Source organism: Eptesicus fuscus, chromosome 9 (genome assembly GCF_027574615.1).
Source record: "Eptesicus fuscus isolate TK198812 chromosome 9, DD_ASM_mEF_20220401, whole genome shotgun sequence".
Taxonomy (NCBI): Eukaryota; Metazoa; Chordata; class Mammalia; order Chiroptera; family Vespertilionidae; genus Eptesicus; species Eptesicus fuscus.
Window position 1 is genome coordinate 1,762,802 of NC_072481.1, and position 18,711 is coordinate 1,781,512.

At 60.0% G+C, this 18,711-nt stretch overlaps 2 protein-coding genes and 1 long non-coding RNA gene across 4 annotated transcripts in view; 2 read left to right on the plus strand and 1 right to left on the minus strand.

Moving 5' to 3' along the window:
- DFFB (DNA fragmentation factor subunit beta) overlaps nt 1-4,118 on the plus strand; it is a 7,143-nt gene extending 3,025 nt beyond the window's left edge. Inside the window, exons 3-7 of the mRNA XM_054720668.1 lie at nt 93-281; nt 1,093-1,172; nt 1,625-1,795; nt 2,472-2,572; nt 2,890-4,118. Of these exons, the coding sequence (XP_054576643.1) occupies nt 93-281; nt 1,093-1,172; nt 1,625-1,795; nt 2,472-2,572; nt 2,890-3,157 (809 nt within the window). The 3' untranslated portion in view covers nt 3,158-4,118. The remainder of the gene's footprint in view (nt 1-92; nt 282-1,092; nt 1,173-1,624; nt 1,796-2,471; nt 2,573-2,889) is intronic.
- Nucleotides 4,119-5,120: 1,002 nt separating this feature from the next.
- C9H1orf174 (chromosome 9 C1orf174 homolog) lies at nt 5,121-12,381 on the minus strand. Its single transcript, XM_008151840.3, has 4 exons — nt 12,268-12,381; nt 7,341-7,451; nt 5,914-6,354; nt 5,121-5,610 (listed from the first exon to the last, which is right to left on the minus strand). The coding sequence occupies exons 1-4, from the start codon at nt 12,280-12,282 to the stop codon at nt 5,503-5,505; spliced, it is 675 nt and encodes a 224-aa protein (XP_008150062.1). The 5' UTR covers nt 12,283-12,381; the 3' UTR covers nt 5,121-5,502.
- Nucleotides 12,382-12,526: 145 nt separating this feature from the next.
- Nucleotides 12,527-17,862, plus strand: LOC129150397 (uncharacterized). 2 transcript variants are annotated; one of them, XR_008557146.1, is made up of 3 exons: nt 12,527-12,775; nt 13,964-14,300; nt 16,925-17,862. It is a non-coding gene; the product is annotated as an uncharacterized LOC129150397 (long non-coding RNA). The 2 variants fall into 2 exon arrangements; XR_008557147.1 differs by having other exon boundaries at nt 13,964-14,220.
- The last annotated feature ends 849 nt before the right edge of the window (nt 17,863-18,711 follow it).

An 18,711-nucleotide genomic window follows, 5' to 3' on the forward strand; every position in this document is an offset into this window, starting at 1 on the left:
AAACATCACGTGGGAGGCGGTCAGCGCTGTGCCTTCCCAAGGCGGTGCCCAAGGACTGATGGCTTTTCTGTTTGTCCCCCTCCTGGTGGCAGACGTGAGTGACATCAGTCGCTTCCTCAGCGTGTTCCACAGGCCGCACGTGGGGGTCATCCAGGCCGCCCGGCAGCTGCTGTCTGACGAGCAGGCGCCGCTGCGGCAGAAGCTGCTGGCCGACCTCCTGCACACGGTCAGCGAGAACATCGCGGCCGAGACCAGGGCCGAGGACCCGCCCTGGTTCGAAGGTGCCTGGGAGCTGGGCGTCGGAGGGTTCCCCAGAGCCGGACACCCTGGGAGAGGCCGGGTTCTACTTCAGTTCCCCAAACAAGGGGCTCCCCAAACTAGGGGCTCTCAGACGAGGGACTCCCCAAACTAGGGGCTTGCAGCTTTCCTGCTCACGGGGGCTGGTCTCAGGCAGCCCAGGACGGTGGTGGGGTACATATGACACACAGCTCACCATCCTAGCCATTGTTAAGTGCACAGCTCAGGGTCATTACATACATTCCCATTGCTGTGCAGCCCTCACCATCATCAGCTCCAGAACTTGCCATCTTCCCACACTGCACCTCTGTCCCCATTCAACGCTAACCGTCATCCGCTCCCCCAGCCCCTGGCACCCACCCTTTCCTTCCAGTCTCTGTGGGTCTGACGCCTCCAGGGACCTCACAGAGGTGGAGTCAGACTATTGGCCTCTGCGATTGGCTGCTTTCACTGAGCCTCCGTCTACCAGGTCCCTCGTGGCAGTAGTGGCGTGAAGCCTATTCCACGGTGTGGGGACCGCGTGTTCTTGATCCGTTCACCCGCCCGTGGCCAGACACCTGGGTGGCTCCCACCTATGGACTAGCCTGTTGAGCAGCCCCAAGATGCTAGCCGTCCTGAGAAGGTGGCTCCAGGCAGGGGCCCCGGGGTGGCCGCTGAGATCCCCCTCGTGCACAGAGACTCCCCATTCAAGCCCGGCAGAACACTTCTCAGACGAAGCCCGGACCCCCCCGCCTCCCGGCCCCGCTCCCGCCCAGGACGGCATGGATGTAGGCCCTTGCCTGGCTCCCCCTGCAGGTCTAGAGTCCCGGTTCAGGAACAAGTCGGCCTACCTGAGGTTCAGCTGTGCGAGCAGGATCCGGACCTACCTGAGAGAGGTGGGCCCTGCGCGGAGGGCGGGCACGTGGGGCTCCGCGGTGGGAGGTGAGGCCGAGCACGTGGGCTGCGCCGGGCTTCCCGGAGCTCCTGGGGCAGCACTGGACCCAGCCCCGCAGGGCCTGGTGCCTTTAACGGGGGCAGCTCAGGAAGGCGCTGGTGCTGGGCACAGCCTGGAGCACCCGGGCCAGTCTCCACCTGTGCTTGCGCGTGCGGGGTGGCGGGCAGGCAGGGCCGCAGCACGATGGTAGCTCCTGGTCGGCCCTCTTCCCCTCAGCCTCCCCCGGCAGCAGCGGCCAGTGCGAGACCAGGGGGTGGGCAGGGTGTCCGGAGCCCGAGTTGTGTCCGCCCGCCTGTGACGTAAGCTCCGTCTGCGGAGACTTCCCGGTCGGACACGAGGGCCCGTCTGAGCTCCGAGGGCCGGGGCCCCAGCCGTGTCCTTGCCGCCCCCCAGGTGAGCTCGCACGCGTCCGTGGTGGGCGCGCAGGCTCGGGAGGAGTACGCGCGGGCCGTGGACGCCATGGCCCAGAAGCTCAGGGCCGCGCAGTACAACGGCAGCTACTTCGACAGGAGCGCCAAGGCCGGCGGCCGGCTCTGCACGCCCGAAGGCTGGTTCTCCTGCCAGGTGAGCGGGAGCTGAGCTGCCCTCCCAGGGAGGTGGCGGGACAACGCCCTGGGCCTCGGCCAGCAGGCCTCGCACCCCGAGCTGCTGAAAGGCCGCTGGCCCACCCCGAGGGTCTGCTCCGGGGGCACGGGCCTGAGCACCTGCGTTTCTGACAAGTTCTGGGGGCGCTCCTGCCGGTCGGGGCCTCCCACTGACGGGGGGGGGGGGGGGGGTCACAGCTGCCAAGCCGAGCTCTCGCCAGCATTTGGGAGCACCCCGTTCCTTTGGGGGGCTGGGGCGAGGAGGGACATCAGGAGCCTCCGGGAAGCTTTTGTCCCCCTGGGCAGCTTCCTCGGTGACAGCGCGCAGGGATGTCATGTCTGTGGCCACTGGAACATCCCGGGCGGGCACTGGGCAAGCCCGAGTCCCTGGCGGGGGGCATCGGCCGGAGCCTCCCCATCCCCTGAGGGCTGCCCGGGGCACTGCTTCCCCAGGTGCCGCCCCTCGGGAGGCCGGGGGGGGGCTCCGTCCCACCACCGTCCTGGCCTTCCCCTCTGTGGGGTGTCGGGTGTGGCCGGCCTCAGGTGCCGATGACACCTGGGCTTTGCAGAGCTGGGCGGGGACGGAGGTGGCGCCTCCTGACCCAGCCCAGAGGGGATGCTCACTCCGCGGCGGTCACCTTGTTCTCTCGGCGCAGGGTCCTTTCGACATGGCCGACTGTGCGTCCAGACACTCCATCAACCCCTACGGGAGCCGGGAGAGCCGGGTCCTCTTCAGCACATGGAACCTGGACCACATGTGAGTCCGCGGGTGAGGGGGCTCTCCAGTGTTTACAAAAACAGGCACCACCCAGTGACACAAGCCAAGTTGCCATCATCAGGCCTTGCCAGGCAGCTGACCCGCAGCTGTGGCCACGCTCAGTGCGGCTCAGGGTCCAGTCAGTGAAGGGACGTCCCCGAGTGCTGCCGCCCAGCTCCTGGAGGCGGCCGAGTGTTTCCTCTGAAATCTGCACTTCCCATTACCTTCTCCTGCGAACTCCGTTTGAGCTGCCTGAGCTGGAAGAGGCCGTGCCTCGGGGGCGCCAGCAGGCACGACCGCCCTCCCCTCCCTTGCAGAATCGAGAAGAAGCGCTCGGTGATCCCCGCGCTGGCGGAGGCGGTCGGCGAGCAGGCCGGCAGGCGGGTGGACTGGGAGTACTTCTACAGCCTGCTCTTCACCCGCGAGAACCTCAAGTTGGTGCACATCGCCTGCCACAAGAAGACCACCCACCGGCTCAGCTGCGACCCGCGCCGGATCTACAGGCCCCGGGCCACGCCCACCAGGAGGCGGGCTGTGCGCAAGCGCCCGGGACGCGGGCAGCGCCCGGTGCGTGCGGAATTTTAACAGGTGCTATTTTTTGCCACCGTGACAGCTTCTGAAAAAAACAAAGTTTAGAGTCTCCCTGCAGATTTCTGGTCTCTGCACGTTTCAGCACGCGTTTCCTGCGCCTGTGAGCTGCAGACACCGGGGCCTGGTGCCTTGTCGGCGGGTCAGGGACCGGAGTTCTCGAACTTTACCCACCCTGCTTGCTCGTGTGGCACAGTTGCCACGCTGAACGGCGTCATGGCCAAAGCTGCCACCCTTGCCTGAGGGACAGCTCTGCCGGGTCTCCATTCCCCAGACCGAAGCTCCGTCCTCTGATCGTGACCTTTTCGGGGTGAAATGCTCACACCCCACAAGGAGCATAAGGGTGCTCGCTGCTGTGCCATTACAGCCGGAAGCGGCCTCCCACGCCTGTGGGGGGGCGTGGTGATCGTGGCACCGCGCTCAGCCCAGGAGGTCGCTGGCTTGTAGGCCAAGCGGTCAGGTGTCGCCGATCTCACAGTTCAACCTGCCACGCATACCGAGGCCACGCTGTGCAGCAGCGCAGGTGTTTGTGACGACACGGGAGCTGCCCATTAAATGCACCAGTGAGTGGCCTATGCTGAGGCCATGAGTGTGTCACACACGTGCTGGTGTGAGGCAGCTCGTCTGTGCACAGCTGTAACCCTGGGGACAGTGGGCGCAACGGTTACAAAGGACTAATGTCCTAAGCCGTGTTGAGAAGGCGCCGCGACTGGAATCCTCGGAAGTGGAGGGCCGTCTTCCACGTTTACGTCAGGGCCTGAGCATCTTCAGATGTTTGGTGTTGGGGTGGGGGTTCCAGGGACCAGTCTCCCGCGGGGACCGAGGAACAACTAAATTTGAAGTTTTAAAATGAGCATTTATTTCAGAATTTTTAAAATTTAGTTTTTTACCTTTTGTAACATTTGAATTTTCACACTTGTAGAACCAGGAAAAGCAATAAAGGTTTTTCACAAATAGACATGTCAAAACGTTGGCACTCACTGACAATGATAGAAATGAGGATAAAAAAAGGGGTCAGTGATTTTCAAAAACCTGACCCAAATCGTCCCCCTCTCCTCACTGGAATACGCCTCGGAGCACCGTGGGCTGAGCCAGGCCTGTGGGGGAGGGGCAATCGCATCTCACCGGAGCTCCCCTGTCCGTCAGGCAGTGCGGACAGGGCGCCTGCGTCCCCTCCCGGCCTGTGCATGGAGGGAAGGTTGGGTTTTGGGGGTGGCGGTTCCATTTCCAGCCATAGAAGTGCGGTTTCCTGCGTGTCGGTGTGAGCAGCCTCCTTGGCGGCGGGCGGTCTTAGGAGAGGTGTTCGGATGGCCTCTCCTGCGACACAGCATGAGTGACCCTGCCGCCCGCCCGGCTGCTGGACACACAGGGCTGCGTCCCTACCGCAGCGGGCTCCATGAGTGCCTGTACATCACTTTGCAAAGAACAGTCTTAGAGCGTTTCCTTCCGCTGGCAAGAATGCATCTGAAGATGCTCCTTGTGGCCAGGTGACTAGGTGTAGCCTTGGGGGGCAGCTGTGCCTGGTAACACGCTACACCATGGAGGCCAGCTCGGATAGCACAGCCCTCGCTGCGTGGCCCTCCCCGGAGCCCCCACCCCACCCATAGGGTCCCAAAGCCACCTGGTTAACTGACAACACTCAAGCAGTTAGGGAACTCCAGGGGTTGCAGAGCTGTGAGTGGGAGCCCAGGATGAAGATCTTATAAACCACAAGATGGCAGCTCCCCACCACAGGTGAGGAATGTGTTGCTCACCTGCCTCAGGCCCCAGCCCTCCCCCAGGAGGAGCCCTCAGGCCGCCGCCTGGCCTCTGGGCCGCACTGCAGGCCTGGCCGCAGCCGGTGGCTGGGCAGCTGACTGGGTGAAGAGGCTGACCCGGCCTTCGGGGCCAGGCAGGGCAGGACTCGCTGTCCCAAACACTTCAGAAAGGAGTAGTTTCAGGGACACAGACTTCTTTAAAATATTTTCAAAATATATTTTATTTTCCCACGTGCCTCTTGCAGAACGTCCAAGGTCAACCTCAGCCTCACAGAGACGAGTTCTCGGAACCGCCCGAGTCAGCCCGTGAAGGGCTAACACTCCGGGCGTCTCCTTCACAAACCTCTCCGTTACCCCGGCCCGCGGCTGCCTCCAACCACCTCACATCTGTCCAGGCGGGGACCAGACGCCTCATGCAAGCAGCAGCAGCTTCCCCCCGCAAGGACGGCTCGGCTCCCAGCGGAGCCCCCCAGGGAGTGTGCTTAAGGACACATCCTCCCGAGGGTCCCTTTCCTAAGTCCCGTAACCTAAGCTGTCACCTGTGGGCGCACTGAACAGGCAAGGCAGTCACCGTGCACTTTATTCCTACATTTCTGCGTCCTCCTCGTCGTCGTCATCTTTGGCTCTGAAGTGCATCTTCCTGAACTCCCGTCTGCTCACGGAGGGACAGGACGAAGACGCTGGTGGGAGGTCCTTGGGGGGGAGAACACGCCCTCGTCAGTCACCCACCCTCTGCCTCAGCGCAGCCCCCCCCGCAGACAGTGGGACCACTAAGTCCACATGGAGGAAAGGCGGGAAACCAGCCCAGGGGCGCAGGCCCTGCGGGGACACCGCCCAGCAGCCAGGATCACGGTGGAGGGGACAGGTGGGCGTGCCCAGGGAGGAACTGCCCACCATCTCCTGGGTTGAAAGGTGACGGTGCACCTGCTATTGGGCTGAGGCAGTCCTCACACGCACCCCTGGAGCCCCCGAGAGGGGAGACGGCGCCCCACTCACCTGCATGAGCTCCACGTTCCCGAAGAACCGGCTCACGGGCATGGGCTGGTTGCTGTCGTCATCCAAAAGGGCGCTGCCGTCCATCTGCAGCACGGAGCCCCCCGCGGCCGAGCTGCTGTCCGACTCCCCTCCGGGGAGGGCGCGGGGCAGGCCGTCGACAGTCCTTGCTGAGCACGCATCACTCACGACGCGGCCGTGACCGAAGGGAAGGCCTGCGGTCCCCCGTGGAGCAGAGATGCCGGCTTCCTCTCCCGGGGGAGACGGGCCGTCCTCCTCCAGCGCCAGGGGCTCATTTCCACCGGGGGGCTCCGGCGGCGCGCGGGGCAGGGCAGCACCCTCGTTCTTAGGGACCAGTTTCTGTAATTCTGACTTCACAAGTTGACCTCTGTCACACTTGAACTTCTTGGAAGTTCGCCTGTCCGTGGCTTTGTGTGAGGAAGTCTGTGGAGGAAGAAAAATGCCGGGAAAGCAGGCCTGTCTAGGATTATGAAGCGGACGGCAAACAAAACAGTCCCAACCCCGAGGCCCCTGCCTCACACCCCAACCTGGACGTGCTGAAGTCCCACTTCTACGGCTGGGTACGGCCCAGGTCACTGCTGCCACCCAAGGGACAGCCGGGAAGAACCTAGAACCCTAACCCGTCCCCACACGCCGTGTGCTCTAGGCTGCCCACTTCTGAGCAAGTTCAGAAGCCCGTCCTGACAGACCGCAGACTTGCAGCAAGAGAAGCCACTTTCCGTTCATGTCTGCTGGAGGGCGAGCAGCTGAGGGCAGGGACGGGGAGGTGCTCTGCAGGCTCTCATGTGGCTTCAGCCCGGCTTCCACGAGCCGCACGGGGCAGCGAGACTGCGGGTGCTGCCACCACACTGAGTCCCAGCCACGGCCGCCACACTGAACGGAACGCGGACACGCAGACACAGCGGGTCCTCTCCCCAGCCACTCTGCCTTTCTCTCGAAGCCTTAGGGGGGGACAGGAGGGCACTATGCCACCATCACTCAAAAGGCTGCACTGAGCCCTGGCCGGCGTGCTCAGTGGTTAGAGCCTCGGCCTACGTACCGGAGAGTCGCCAGTTCGATTCCTGGTCAAGAGCAAGTACCTGGGTTGCAGGTCCGATCCCCGCTTCCCTCCCCACTGGGTGTGTGCAGGAGGCAACAGGCCAATGTGTCTCACATCGGTGTTTGTTTCTTCCCCCGCCCCCTCTCTGAAACCAACGGGAAAAAAGTCCTCGCTCCTTGGTGAGGATTAAAAAAAAAAAAAAAAAAAGGCTGCATCAAAGGCGACAGGGCCTGACACAGGCCCGCTGACGGCCAGACACTCCCTGGACCCAACCTCCTGCTCCGGTTCCCAATCAGCACACCTCAGAACGCACGCTGTGTAGACGCAGACACCCGAGCCCGGACCCCGTGTCTCCCTGGCAGAGGCTCACCTGACATACTGTCCTGCCAGACGTGGCGGTCCTGACTTCCTGGGCAGAGGTCAACCTGGCTGAGCAACTCCGGGCTCGCAGACGCTCCGAAGACCGCACTGCCCCTGTGAGCTGGAGGAGGCAAGGCTGTCAGAGGCTGTGCCCGGAAATGTGGGCGCGGAGGGGGCTTCCTAACCAGGACGACACTGGGCACGGTCCCCCCACTTTCCATCGCTACGGAAGGACACTGGGCACGGTCCCCCCACTTTCCATCGCTATGGAAGGACACTGGGCACGGTCCCCCCACTTTCCATTGCTATGGAAGGACACTGGGCACGGTCCCCCCACTTTCCATCGCTATGGAAGGACACTGGGCACGATCCCCCCACTTTCCATCGCTACGGAAGGACACTGGGCACGGTCCCCCCACTTTCCATCGCTACGGAAGGACACTGGGCACAGTCCCCCCACTTTCCATCGCTATGGAAGGACACTGGGCACGGTCCCCCCACTTTCCATCGCTATGGAAGGACACTGGTGGCCTCAGTGTGTGAATCCAAACGATTCTGGGTTTAAGATACAAGACCTCCTCTTCCCACCATCTTGGAAACTTGGGGTGATGTGTCCCTAACACGTCTCTAGGAACCTCCGTTTAGGAGGTAACTGTTCCGAAGCAGCAGCGCACAGCCCTCCTCAGAAGGTTCTCCACCTTGCATGTGGTGCCAGTTCTGGGTGAAAGGTAACATGAACAAGCCCCCCACCCCCACCCCCACCCCCGGACCCTGAACCCCTCGACAATAAGAAACGGGTCCGCCTCCATTGTACTCTGAATGCTAAAGACGCCTTCTAATAACAAGGAGAAGTTAATTAAAATGAAAAGTTGGAAGAATTGTACTCAGGAGCGGGTTTAGGCCTCGGTACAGGGAGTTCCTGTCAGTGCCCTCAGCCGCCCTGACTGCCGCACACCTGTCCCCAGCCGCTGGCTTCCCTGGGGCAGCAGCTCTTCCTGTGGAGCCTTCTCTGGCCCGGGCACTTAGGAGTGATGGGCGTGAGGGACACAGAGAAGGGAGCGACCCGGGGACACTGGGCGGCAGGCTTGAAAGCTGTCCTCACCGCACGCCCTGGAGCCCACAGGGGACAGATGAAAGGCCACACACTCACTCAGAGGAGAAGAGCTCCAGAAGGAAGAAGGTAGTTTAGAAACTGTTCCAGGGGCCTCTCATCCATCCCGCCCAGGCTCCTGAGGGCTCCCGGCTGCCGCCACGCCCCTCCCTGAGCCCTCAGCTCCGCCCAGGCCTGTCCATCCGGCTAACAGAGCCCTGGGCAGGCAGCACCCAAGCAGAGCTCATCTCTTCCCAGAGGAGCTGACTGCAGTGCGCGCAGTGGGCAGCGCAGCCTCGGGGCTCCCAGGGCACGGGCAGCTGGGGTCCTGGAGCAGCTCCTCGCAGGGGGGTGGGAGCAGCAGCTGGAAGAGCCCCTGGGGCCCGAACAAACATCAGACAGTCGCTTAGAAACCATTCCCTCAGAGAAGCCAGAATGTGAGTCTGTGGAGCATGTATGCCCCAGGTCACAGCTGAAAACAACGGAGCAATCAGCAGTTTACCAGCTGGGAGTGGTCGGAGAGGAAGGCAGTCCTAGAAGCAGGCCTCCTGGGGTGACTGTAGGTATCCCAGTGCTGCTCTGGGGGTGGGGGGGGGGGTCGGACAGACTCTAATAGAACCACCCACCGAGTCACTGAACCAACAGCACACTAACAGCCGCAAGCTGGGAGATCAGTACCCAGAAGAGCTACAATATGGTATCTAAAATATCCAGTTTCAACAAAAAATTATGAAGCATGCAAGGAAACAAGAAAGCAGATCCAGGCCCTGGAATAAAAGCAGACAACACTGCCTGTGAGAGTGATCAGATCTTGCATTTATCAGAGAGAGAGACTCAAAGTAGCCATTATAAACATGTGAAAAAGAGATAAGAGAAACCATGATTTAAAAAGTAAAGAAAGATTTGATGTAACGTTGCATCAAATACAAAATATCAATAAAAAGATAGAAATTATAAAAATGAACCAAATGGAAGTTCTGTGGTTGAAAAGTATGACTAAAATAAAACATTCACTAGAGAGGCTCAACAGTGGGTATGAATTGGCAGAACAGAATAAGCAAACTTGACGATAGACTTGATAGATAGGCAACCCTGAGAGAAAAAAGAATGAAGCATCTTAGAGAAACACTGGGCATACAACATACGTGTAATGGGAGTCCCAGAAAGGACAGAGAGGGGCAGGAAGCTAGTCAAAGAAAGGATGGTTGGAAATGCCGCACAGGACTGAAGACCACCACCTACACATCAGGAGTCTCCAAGAACGGAGTTCTATGTCGGGTAAGTGTAAAGAGAGCCACACACACGTCCCTGTGAAAAAGGTGAGCGTCAGAGACAAGGAGGGATCTTGAAAGCAGCAAGAGGAAATGACTCCTGGCTTACAAGGGAACAAGCTGCTGACGTATCAGCAGGAACCTGGGAGGCCACAGCACAGTGGGTACATTCAAATGTATTCAAAGTTCTCAGAGAAAAAAACACCGTCAACCAAGAGGCCTATAATCCAGCAAAGCTATTCTTCAAAAATGAAGGCAAAATAGACACTTTCGGATAAAAGCACCGAGAGAACCTGCTGCCAGCACCCCCACCGCACAGGAAACACTACACCAAGCCCTTCCGGCTGGGAGGAAGCGATCCGGATGGCAATCCAAATCAAGGGAAAACAAGGCAGTAACCGTACCTGTGTCCTAAGCGAATACCAGCCCTTCTCTGACCCAATTTAAAAAGCAATCACACACAATAACACGCACACAACATACACAGAAACGTGCTAGCCTATCTAATAAAGCGGGAATATGCAAATGGACCGTCCACTGTAACAAGATGGCTGCGCCCACAGCGGAGGTGGGGATCCCATAACACAAAATGGCTGCACCCACAGTGGAGGCTGAGTTCCCGTAACAAGCCTTAATGAGCCATCAGCAGGGACCTGAGGCTGCGTGGCGCTGGGCTGGGGCAGGGTACCTCAGGCCGCGCCCCCTGCCCGGCAGGGCTTGATGGGAGTGGGGCTGGCCGGGCCTACATCTAGCCCAATGGGGGTGGGGCCGGCCAGGTCTAGGTTTCCCATGATTTTGAGGAGCACGTGGGTGGGCGGGGACTTGACCCTGGTTCCCGTGGTGTGCCCCAGACTCTGACAGGAGGAAAATTTTCATATACATTTTACTAATTTTCTTTCATCTCTGACACTTCTAGAGAAAGGGCAAATAGCAATATTAAAATATTTCCTCTAATTAATTCCTTTTTAATGTACATGAATTTCATGCACCGGGTCACTAGTTTGCAATAACAGCGTAAAGGAGGTGAGTGGGAGCAAGGCTGTACTGGGCTAAGAAAATGGCTACAAACAGAAAAGCAGGCATGACATCGTGCTACTGCGTTTGTAACAAGAAATGTGATATTCATAACAACACACCATGAGAGCGGGTAAAGGAATGGGGCTATACAGGACTAACACTTCTGTATGTTTGGAATGAAGCTGGTACAAATCCCAAGTGGATTCCGCTGTTACAAAGTACTTATGAAACCTACAGAGACCACTGGAAAAGAAATTTCTTAAACCAGGGGAAAATCATTAGTTATATTAAAAAATGTTCACTTTGCCCGGCTGGTGGGGCTCCGCGGTTTCGTGTGAACCTACGAACCAGGACGTCACGCTTCCATTCCTGTCAGGGCACATGGGGGTTTGTGGGCTCCATCCCCAGTGGGGACGGGGTGTGCAAGAGGCAGCTGATCTATGATTCTCTCTCATCATTGATGTTTCTATCTCTCTCCCCCTCTCTCCCTTCCTCTCTGACATCAATAAAAACATTTTTTAATAAAAAACATTCACTTTAACCCATTTAAATAAGGAACGGAACAAAACAGAGGCCACAGAAGGAGAGCAAAGTGAAATGGCATAGGCGTGTGCATCCAAGTACCCCACTAACATTACACGTGAACGTGATGCTCAGCTTAACCAGGAGCAGACAGGGCGGCCTGGAGACCACCGCCATGCCCACGGGACCCACCCACATGCCGTCTGCAGGGGGGCCTCAGGGTCGAAGCCGCTGGGGGGGGGGGGGGGGGGGAGGAGTTGGGATCCGCTCCTGAGCAAACCCGGAGAGCCCAGGTGCAGCGCCCCCTCCGCTGGAGGCCCCCCAGTCGGGTCCCCGGGGTCAGGGGTGGCTTGTGTCCCAGTCCCTCGCCTCAGTTCACACACCGCACCGGTCACCACGTGCCAGGGACTGGCATTGTCCATCCTCCCCTCTCGGGGTGGATTCCACGCCACCCCACGTTTCACATGGGATCATTGGGGCCAAGCTGCAGGTCACCCAGGCTTGAGTCATGGCAACAGAAAAACAGGAACCCCTGGCCTGGCAGCACCGGAAACGCCTGGGGTCCAGACCATTCCGGGGAGGGAGCCCTCGTCCCCATTCTGGGATGGAGCCCGCAAGTCCCCTTCCCGGAGGCGTGGCGTGCGAACCCCTTTCCGGAGGTGTGGCCTGGGAGCCCCCCTCCGGGGTGAGTGGCCTGGGAGCCCCTGTGCGGGGTGAGTGGTCTGGGAGCCCCCCCCGGGGTGAGTGGTCTGGGAGCCCCCCTCCGGGGTGAGTGGTCTGGGAGCCCCCCTCCGGGGTGAGTGGTCTGAGAGCCCCCCCCGGGGTGAGTGGTCTGGGAGCCCCCCCCCCGGGGTGAGTGGACTGGGAGACCCCCTGCGGGGTGAGTGGTCTGGGAGCCCCCCCCGCCCCACAGGGTGCGTGGCCCGCGAGCTCACGGAGGCCCGGGCCCAAGCAGAGGTCGCCCCTCGGCCCGAGGCGTCCCTCCTCAGCTCCCCAGGCCCCCGCCTCGGGCCCCGGTTCGCCCGGCTCGGCCTCACCTTCCGGCTCCTCATGAGTGAGACAGGCGCCGCCGCCAAGCCCCTCGCTCCCGCCTAACGCTCCCCGGCGCCGCGGCCACGCTCCAGCCCTCCGCGCGCGGGGACGTCCGACGTCACCAGAGGACTGGCCAATCACAGCCCGGGGCCCGCAGGCACGTGACCCCGCAAAATTGGCGCTCCGCGGAGCGGGCGGCGGCGGCCGTGTTTGTGACGTCACTTCCGCTTTCGCCCCTGCGCCGCCGCGTTTAAGAGGGGCGCGGCCATGCTTGTGGGGGGCACCCCTTGCGGCCCCGGGCCCGTGTCTGGAGGAGGCGGAGGTGGGCGCGATGGCCTCCCGCAGGCAGGCGAGGTCCTGGGGGGCCGAGCGGGGTGTTGGCGGGACCCGGCCCAGGACCCCCGTGTGGTGGCGGGAGTGAGCCCCGCCTTAGGCCCGCCCTCGGCGTAGCCTCCGGGGAAAAGGACGGCAGCGGCCCTTCCTGGCCATCACCCCGCCCGGTGTGGACCGAAAGTAAACGACCTTCCCCTCCCGTGCGCTCAGGGGCGGAGGGGGACCTGTGAACCAGGGGCCACTGAGATTCCGGTTTGACCCCGGGGTTGCAGGCTCCATCCTCAGTAGGGGGCGTGCAGGAGGCAGCCTATCCATTCTCCTTGACGTTGCTCTCTCTCCCTCTCCCTCCCCCTTCCTCTCTGAAATCAATAAGAATATATTAAAAAAATAAAAGACCTTTCAAAGCGGAAGAGGACCAGCATTTATATGAGATCAAGGAATGGCATTTGGGAGACACGGATTGAGTGGCCGCTCGGTGACAAAGGCGGGGGCTCTCACTTGTGAGAAGGGAAGGGAGACAAGCATCTATCGGAGGGAGGCGTTTCTGCAGGCGCAGATCAGCTGACACGGTGATGCTAATGTGTTTTTAAAATAAATACAATTTTATTGATTTCAGACAGGAAGAGAGAGAGAGAAACATCAGTGATGAGAGAGAATCATTGACTGGCTGCCCCCCTGCACGCCCCACACTGGGGATGAAGCCCACAATCCGGCATGTGCCCTGACCAGAAATCGAACCATGACCTCCTGGTTCATAGGTCGATGCTCAACCACTGAGCCATGCTGGCGGGGTGACGCTAATTCTAGACAATGCTTTAAATCTCAGCCCTGGAGCCACCAGCCCCTTGGTCATCATATCTGTTTTGTCGTCATCTTTGCACACAGTTCTCTGGGACGCGGGCTTAAGCCCTGTCCAAAGGTTATTTTGCTCCGTTTTAACATCCCAAAGGTTTGAGGCACAAGACGTGCAAGGCAGTTTTTCCATTTTTAAAGAGGCTCCGCTCATTATGTTTTACAGGAGGGGACCTAACCCCTTCGCCCCACGGCCCTCTCCTCACCCCTCCTGTCCCTCAGGGCCCCCTTTCCACAGCCCCTGGCGATGTGCTGGCTCCTGTCAGCCCAGGGACGGTGCTTCTCAGCGCTGACATTTTACAAAGGAGCCTCCAGCCTTGCCCGCACACACCCAGGCCCCAGCTCCAGCCCCTGGGCTCTGGGACGTGCCTCCGAAAGGGACACAGCGGGCGCCAGAGCCCGTCCCGGCTGCAGGACCCCCTGCCCTGACTGAGCGCAGGCGGCGGCTGCTCCGGGAACCAGCCGTGCTTTGCAAGCAGAAGAGCTGGCTGCCCTTGCGGCTGTCTTCTCTTGCAGGTGAGAACGTTTGAATCAGGCCGTTTTGTCAGAAGCATCAGCTTTCCGGTAAAGCTGTGAAGGTTGGAACATGGACTGTGTCGTGCCCCGGCCTCGGGCGCTGCTGGAGGGTCCCTCTGCGCATTGTTTCAATGGGAGGCGAGGCGCCTCATTTCCTCCTGTCATGTCCTCCGTCGAAGCTTTAATGTTCGCTGCTCGCGTGGCATGACTCCCTCAGAGCCGGCGGAGACAGCTGAGGCCACTTCAGTGCAGAGCAAGTGAGGGCACCTGAGGACCCGCCAGCTCTTCCCCCGGCAGAGAACCTGCAATTAGACGGCACGTGGGGTCGCTCTTGGCAGTGAGTGAGGGCACGTGCAGTCTTCGTGTGCACACATGCATGCACACACAGGCATGACACGTGTATACACCCCGCACGCACATACATGTACGCACATACATGCTCGCACACACAGGCATGGCACGTGTATACACCCCTCCCCCCGCATGCACACACACAGGCATGACACATGTGTATCCCCACACATGCACACACATTGTGCATGCACACACGCACATGGACGCAGTCACCGCCCTGGCAGTCGCACCCTCTCCCTCCCGGGCCTTGCTTCTCCGTGCTGTTTCCCACGCAGACCCGGGGGGAGAAGACGGCTGTGGCCGGCAGGAAACCCATCGGATAAGAAGCCAGTGGAGCCGAAACCGGTTTGGCTCAGTGGATAGAGCGTCGGCCTGCGGACTGAAGGGTCCCAGGTTCGATTCCGGTCAAGGGCATGTACCTTGGTTGCGGGTACATCCCCAGTAGGGGGTGTGCAGGAGGCAGCTGGTCGATGTTTCTCTCTCATCGATGTTTCTAACTCTCTCCCTCTCCCTTCCTCTCTGTAAAAAATCAATAATAAAAAAAAAAGAAGCCAGTGGACTGCTAAGAAAAAACAAAGCGACACCGTGTTAAATGCCACCCGCCGTTCGCACTGGCCTTGCCGCTGGGCGCAGTGGCTTCCCTTTGGGGCCCTCCAGAGCTCGGAGTTCTCAGAACCAGCGCGGCGGCCAGCGGGCAGCTGTGCGCTCCGTTGTTTATGGCAGTGCCCGGTTGTGCCGCAGTGTGCCTGGCGCTCCGTTGTTTATGGCAGTGCCCGGTTGTGCCGCAGTGTGCCTGGCGGGGCCCCCGGAGCTCAGCCTCCTGACTCTGCCCACAGGGACCCTCTGCTCCCCGCTCCCCCTCCCATCCCAGGAACCTGAGTGTATTTCCAGCTGCTCAGGCCTGACACTCAAATTTGCGGGCCTCTCTCCCTTCCTCCCTCTCTCCTTCCTCCTCTCTCTCTCTCTCTCTCCCACCCCCTCTCTCTCCCCCCCCCACCGTCTCCCCAGCTCGTACAGGGCACACGGGAGCTCAGCAAACATGTTGACTGAGTGCGTGAGTGAGCCTGAGAGAAAAGAGCATCCGCTACCAGGTCTGAAGTGTCAGTGGGCGCGTCCAATCAGCAGCCTCCCCTGCTGACTGGACCGCAAAGTCCCTGCTTTCTCCCCCTCCCCCCTGCCCCCCTCCTGATCCAGTGCCCCTGGAGGCGGCTGGTCCCTTGCCGGTGGTGGCCTGACCCCTGCTGACACTCCTTAGTCCTCCCCACTGCCTCCAGGGTCAAGGCCAGTGGTTGCAACATGACCTGAAGGCCCAGCGCGGTGCCTGGCATGCAGCAGGCGCTCCATGAGTTCCTGACGCATCTGGCCCCACTGCCCTCTCCCTCCCTCTCTGCACTCTGTGCCCTCTGCCCCGCTCGGCCACAGAGCCCCTGCCCCTGCATGCACTGCTCTCTCTGCCTGGGGATCCTTCTCTCCCGCCCCCATTTTGCTGGGGAATCCATTCCTCAGACCTCAACTCAGCTTTAAGTTTGTGTCCTTGGGGCATTACCAGATTCCCCCTCCCCACCACACACACACACACACACACACACACACACACACACACACAATGAAATCTGCCCATTTTCACTTTTTAAAAATATATTTTATTGCTTTTTTACAGAGAGGAAGGGAGAGGGATAGAGAGGTAGAAACATCGATGAGAGAGAAACATGGATCAGCTGCCTCCTGCACACCTCCTACTGGGGATGTGCCCGCAACCAAGGTACATGCCCTTGACCGGAATCGAACCTGGGACCCTTGAGTCCGCAGGCCGACGCTCTATCCACTGAGCCAAACTGGTCAGGGCCACTTTCACTTTCTTACCATTCGGGACTTTCCCTTCAGGACATGGGAGCAGCTGGCTCTGTTCTCCCAGGTTTACTCATTCACTCACTCAGCACGCGTGCTGAGCTCCCCACGTGCTGGCTCCAGCTGGCCCAGTGATGGCGGCAGTGAGCCCCAGCCGGACTCCGGGCCGGCCTGTCAGTGCTGTTGTCCAGTGACGGGGAGAAACCAGCGTCGGTGGAATCATCCCAGGAACAAACGTAAATGGGAGGAGTCACAGCACGGGCCGCGGACCCACCGGGCATCAGACCTACTCAGGGAGGCCAGACCAGGCTCCACAGGAGGTGACAGAGGGAGGGAGTCACCTCTCCCGCTAGGACCCAGGGGAGGTGGCGCTGGCAGGTGTTGGTCAGGCATCATTTAAAAAAAAAGAAAAAATATATATATATATATTTATATATATATATTTCAGAGAAGAAGGGAGAGAGAGAGAAACATCAATGGTGAGAGGAAATCATTGATTGACTGCCTCCTGCACAGCTCCTACTGGGGATCAAGCCCGCAACCTGGGCATGTGCCCTTGACTGGAATCAAACCCGGGACCTTTTAGTCCGCAGGCCGACACTCTATCCACTGAGCCAAACCGGCTAGGGCGGTCGGGTTCATTTGATTCTGGGTCAGGGCGGCAGCTGATTGAGGCTTTGCTCTCACATTGCTGTCTCTCTCTCTGCTTCTGTGGCACTTACTAGATGAGACACTCACATCAGTTTATTTAATCTCCAGGATGACTTGAGGAGACGTGGCGCTCACACCTCCACGCTGCAGGCGAGGACATGAGGACCCCACGAGGCTTACACAGGCAGAGAGCTGGCGCTGGAGTGTGGACACACGCCTGCCCCTTGAAGGCCCGCCTCCTCGCCGTCCTGCCGGACATATCCATCCGTTTCATCTGGACGCGCCGCGGAGGCATTTTGGAGGGAAGAACAGTGAGTGCCATTGGCCGGCCCAGTGGGGCCTGCGCGGAGGCAGGAGGAGCGGGGAGGAGGTACTGAAGGAAAGGGTCTCAGAGAACTCAGACTGTTGTATTTTATGTGGCGTCTACTTTGGGGTCCAAAGTGTCACCATAGCTTCTCAACTGATGGAGAACCTACAGCCCCAGGGTGGGCAGGATCATTCCGAAAACTGAGTCCGCCCTCAGCCAACCTGAGGTTGGATTTCCGAGGGGAGGCGTCAACTCCCTGTGAAAGCCCCTCCTTCCTGGCGTCCTGGGAGCTGATGACGCCGAATTTCAGACCTTCAGCTGATCCGATCGCTGCACCATCCCACCTCCACCCAAAACATCTTCCGAGGGCGTTTCCGTGGGACGGCCTCGTTCTCAGGCCCGGAGTTTGCCCCGGGAGACCCCGGGTGATAGTGAGACTATGGCTGGGGCTGGGTCAGGTGCTGCTCACAGCTGTGCATCACTGATTTCTCCTTTCAGGTGGACCTGACTTACATTTTTAAAAGTATGTTTTTACTGGTTTTTAGAGAGAGAGGAAGAAGGGAGAGAGAGATAGAAACATCCATGAGAGAGAAAAACATTGATCGGCTGCCTCCTGCACGCCCCCTACTGGGGATCAAGCCCCAAATCCGGACATCTGCCCTGACCGGGAATTGAACCTGGGACCTCTTGGTGCATGCGGCGATGCCCAACCACTGCGCCACACAGGCCGGGCCTGACTTAAAATTGTTAACTTCCCAAACTCAAAGCTGCAAACGTGTCCTTATCCCCTCTGACCCGTTGGAGGGAAATGGGGTCTTAGTCCCTGTGTGGGTGGCTCCAGTCAGCGACCCCACCCCTCCCGAGGCTCCTTCCCGTGGACATGGGTGTGGAACCCCCACCAGGCGGGCAGGCAGGCACAGGCAGATGGTGTGTAGAGTGTCAGCTCTGACAGCGCCTGCCCCGCTCTGCCTCTGAGCGGCCACCTGGAACATTCCAGAGGCGCCTGCCGCGCTGGAGGGAGCCTGGCTTTTGGAAAGGGGTTGATGGCTGGGAAGCGGCCAGCGGCACTGTTCCCAAGGCCCCAGCCGGTGGGCTGTTGTCCGGGACCCCGTGGGAGGCGGCAGCGGCGGAGCGCCTGGCCCCAGACACTCGCGGTGCGGGTTCAGGCAGTCAGTGAGTGTTCATGGCAGGAAGATGGTTCTTGCTTCCTCCCCAGGCTGGACACGCTGTGGCTGTGCTTCTCTGGATTCAGAACTGGCCCCTGTGCCCGCTAGGCTGGAGCCGCCTGATTTATGTGAGGTCAGCCCCGCTCCAGAGGAGGCAATTCTGTGCACACGCCGTGCAGCGAGAAAGGAGGCCTCCCCTTGCCAAGTCCTCTTCGGGCAGAAACACCTGCAGGGATGTTGCAGGGCGGGCGAGCCCCTGACCTGGCGGTGCTGCTGGTTCCGGGGGGAGGGGCTCGTCTGCACGGCATCTGCGCCTTGGCACCTGTGAGTGTGGTTATGGACGTGAGAGTGCGCGTGGGCGTGTGAGTGTGTGAGAGAGCATGTGTATGAGTGTGAGTGAGAGTGCATATGTGTGTGTAAGT

Bases quoted from the DNA above. Each gene is read 5' to 3' on its own strand.
- C9H1orf174 (XM_008151840.3), bottom strand. The intron at 6,355-7,340 runs GTGAGCCTCTGC...CTTCCTCCACAG, and splicing joins CTGGCAGGACAGTATGTCAG to ACTTCCTCACACAAAGCCAC. The intron at 5,611-5,913 runs GTGAGTGGGGCG...CTCCCCCCCAAG, and splicing joins GGAACGTGGAGCTCATGCAG to GACCTCCCACCAGCGTCTTC.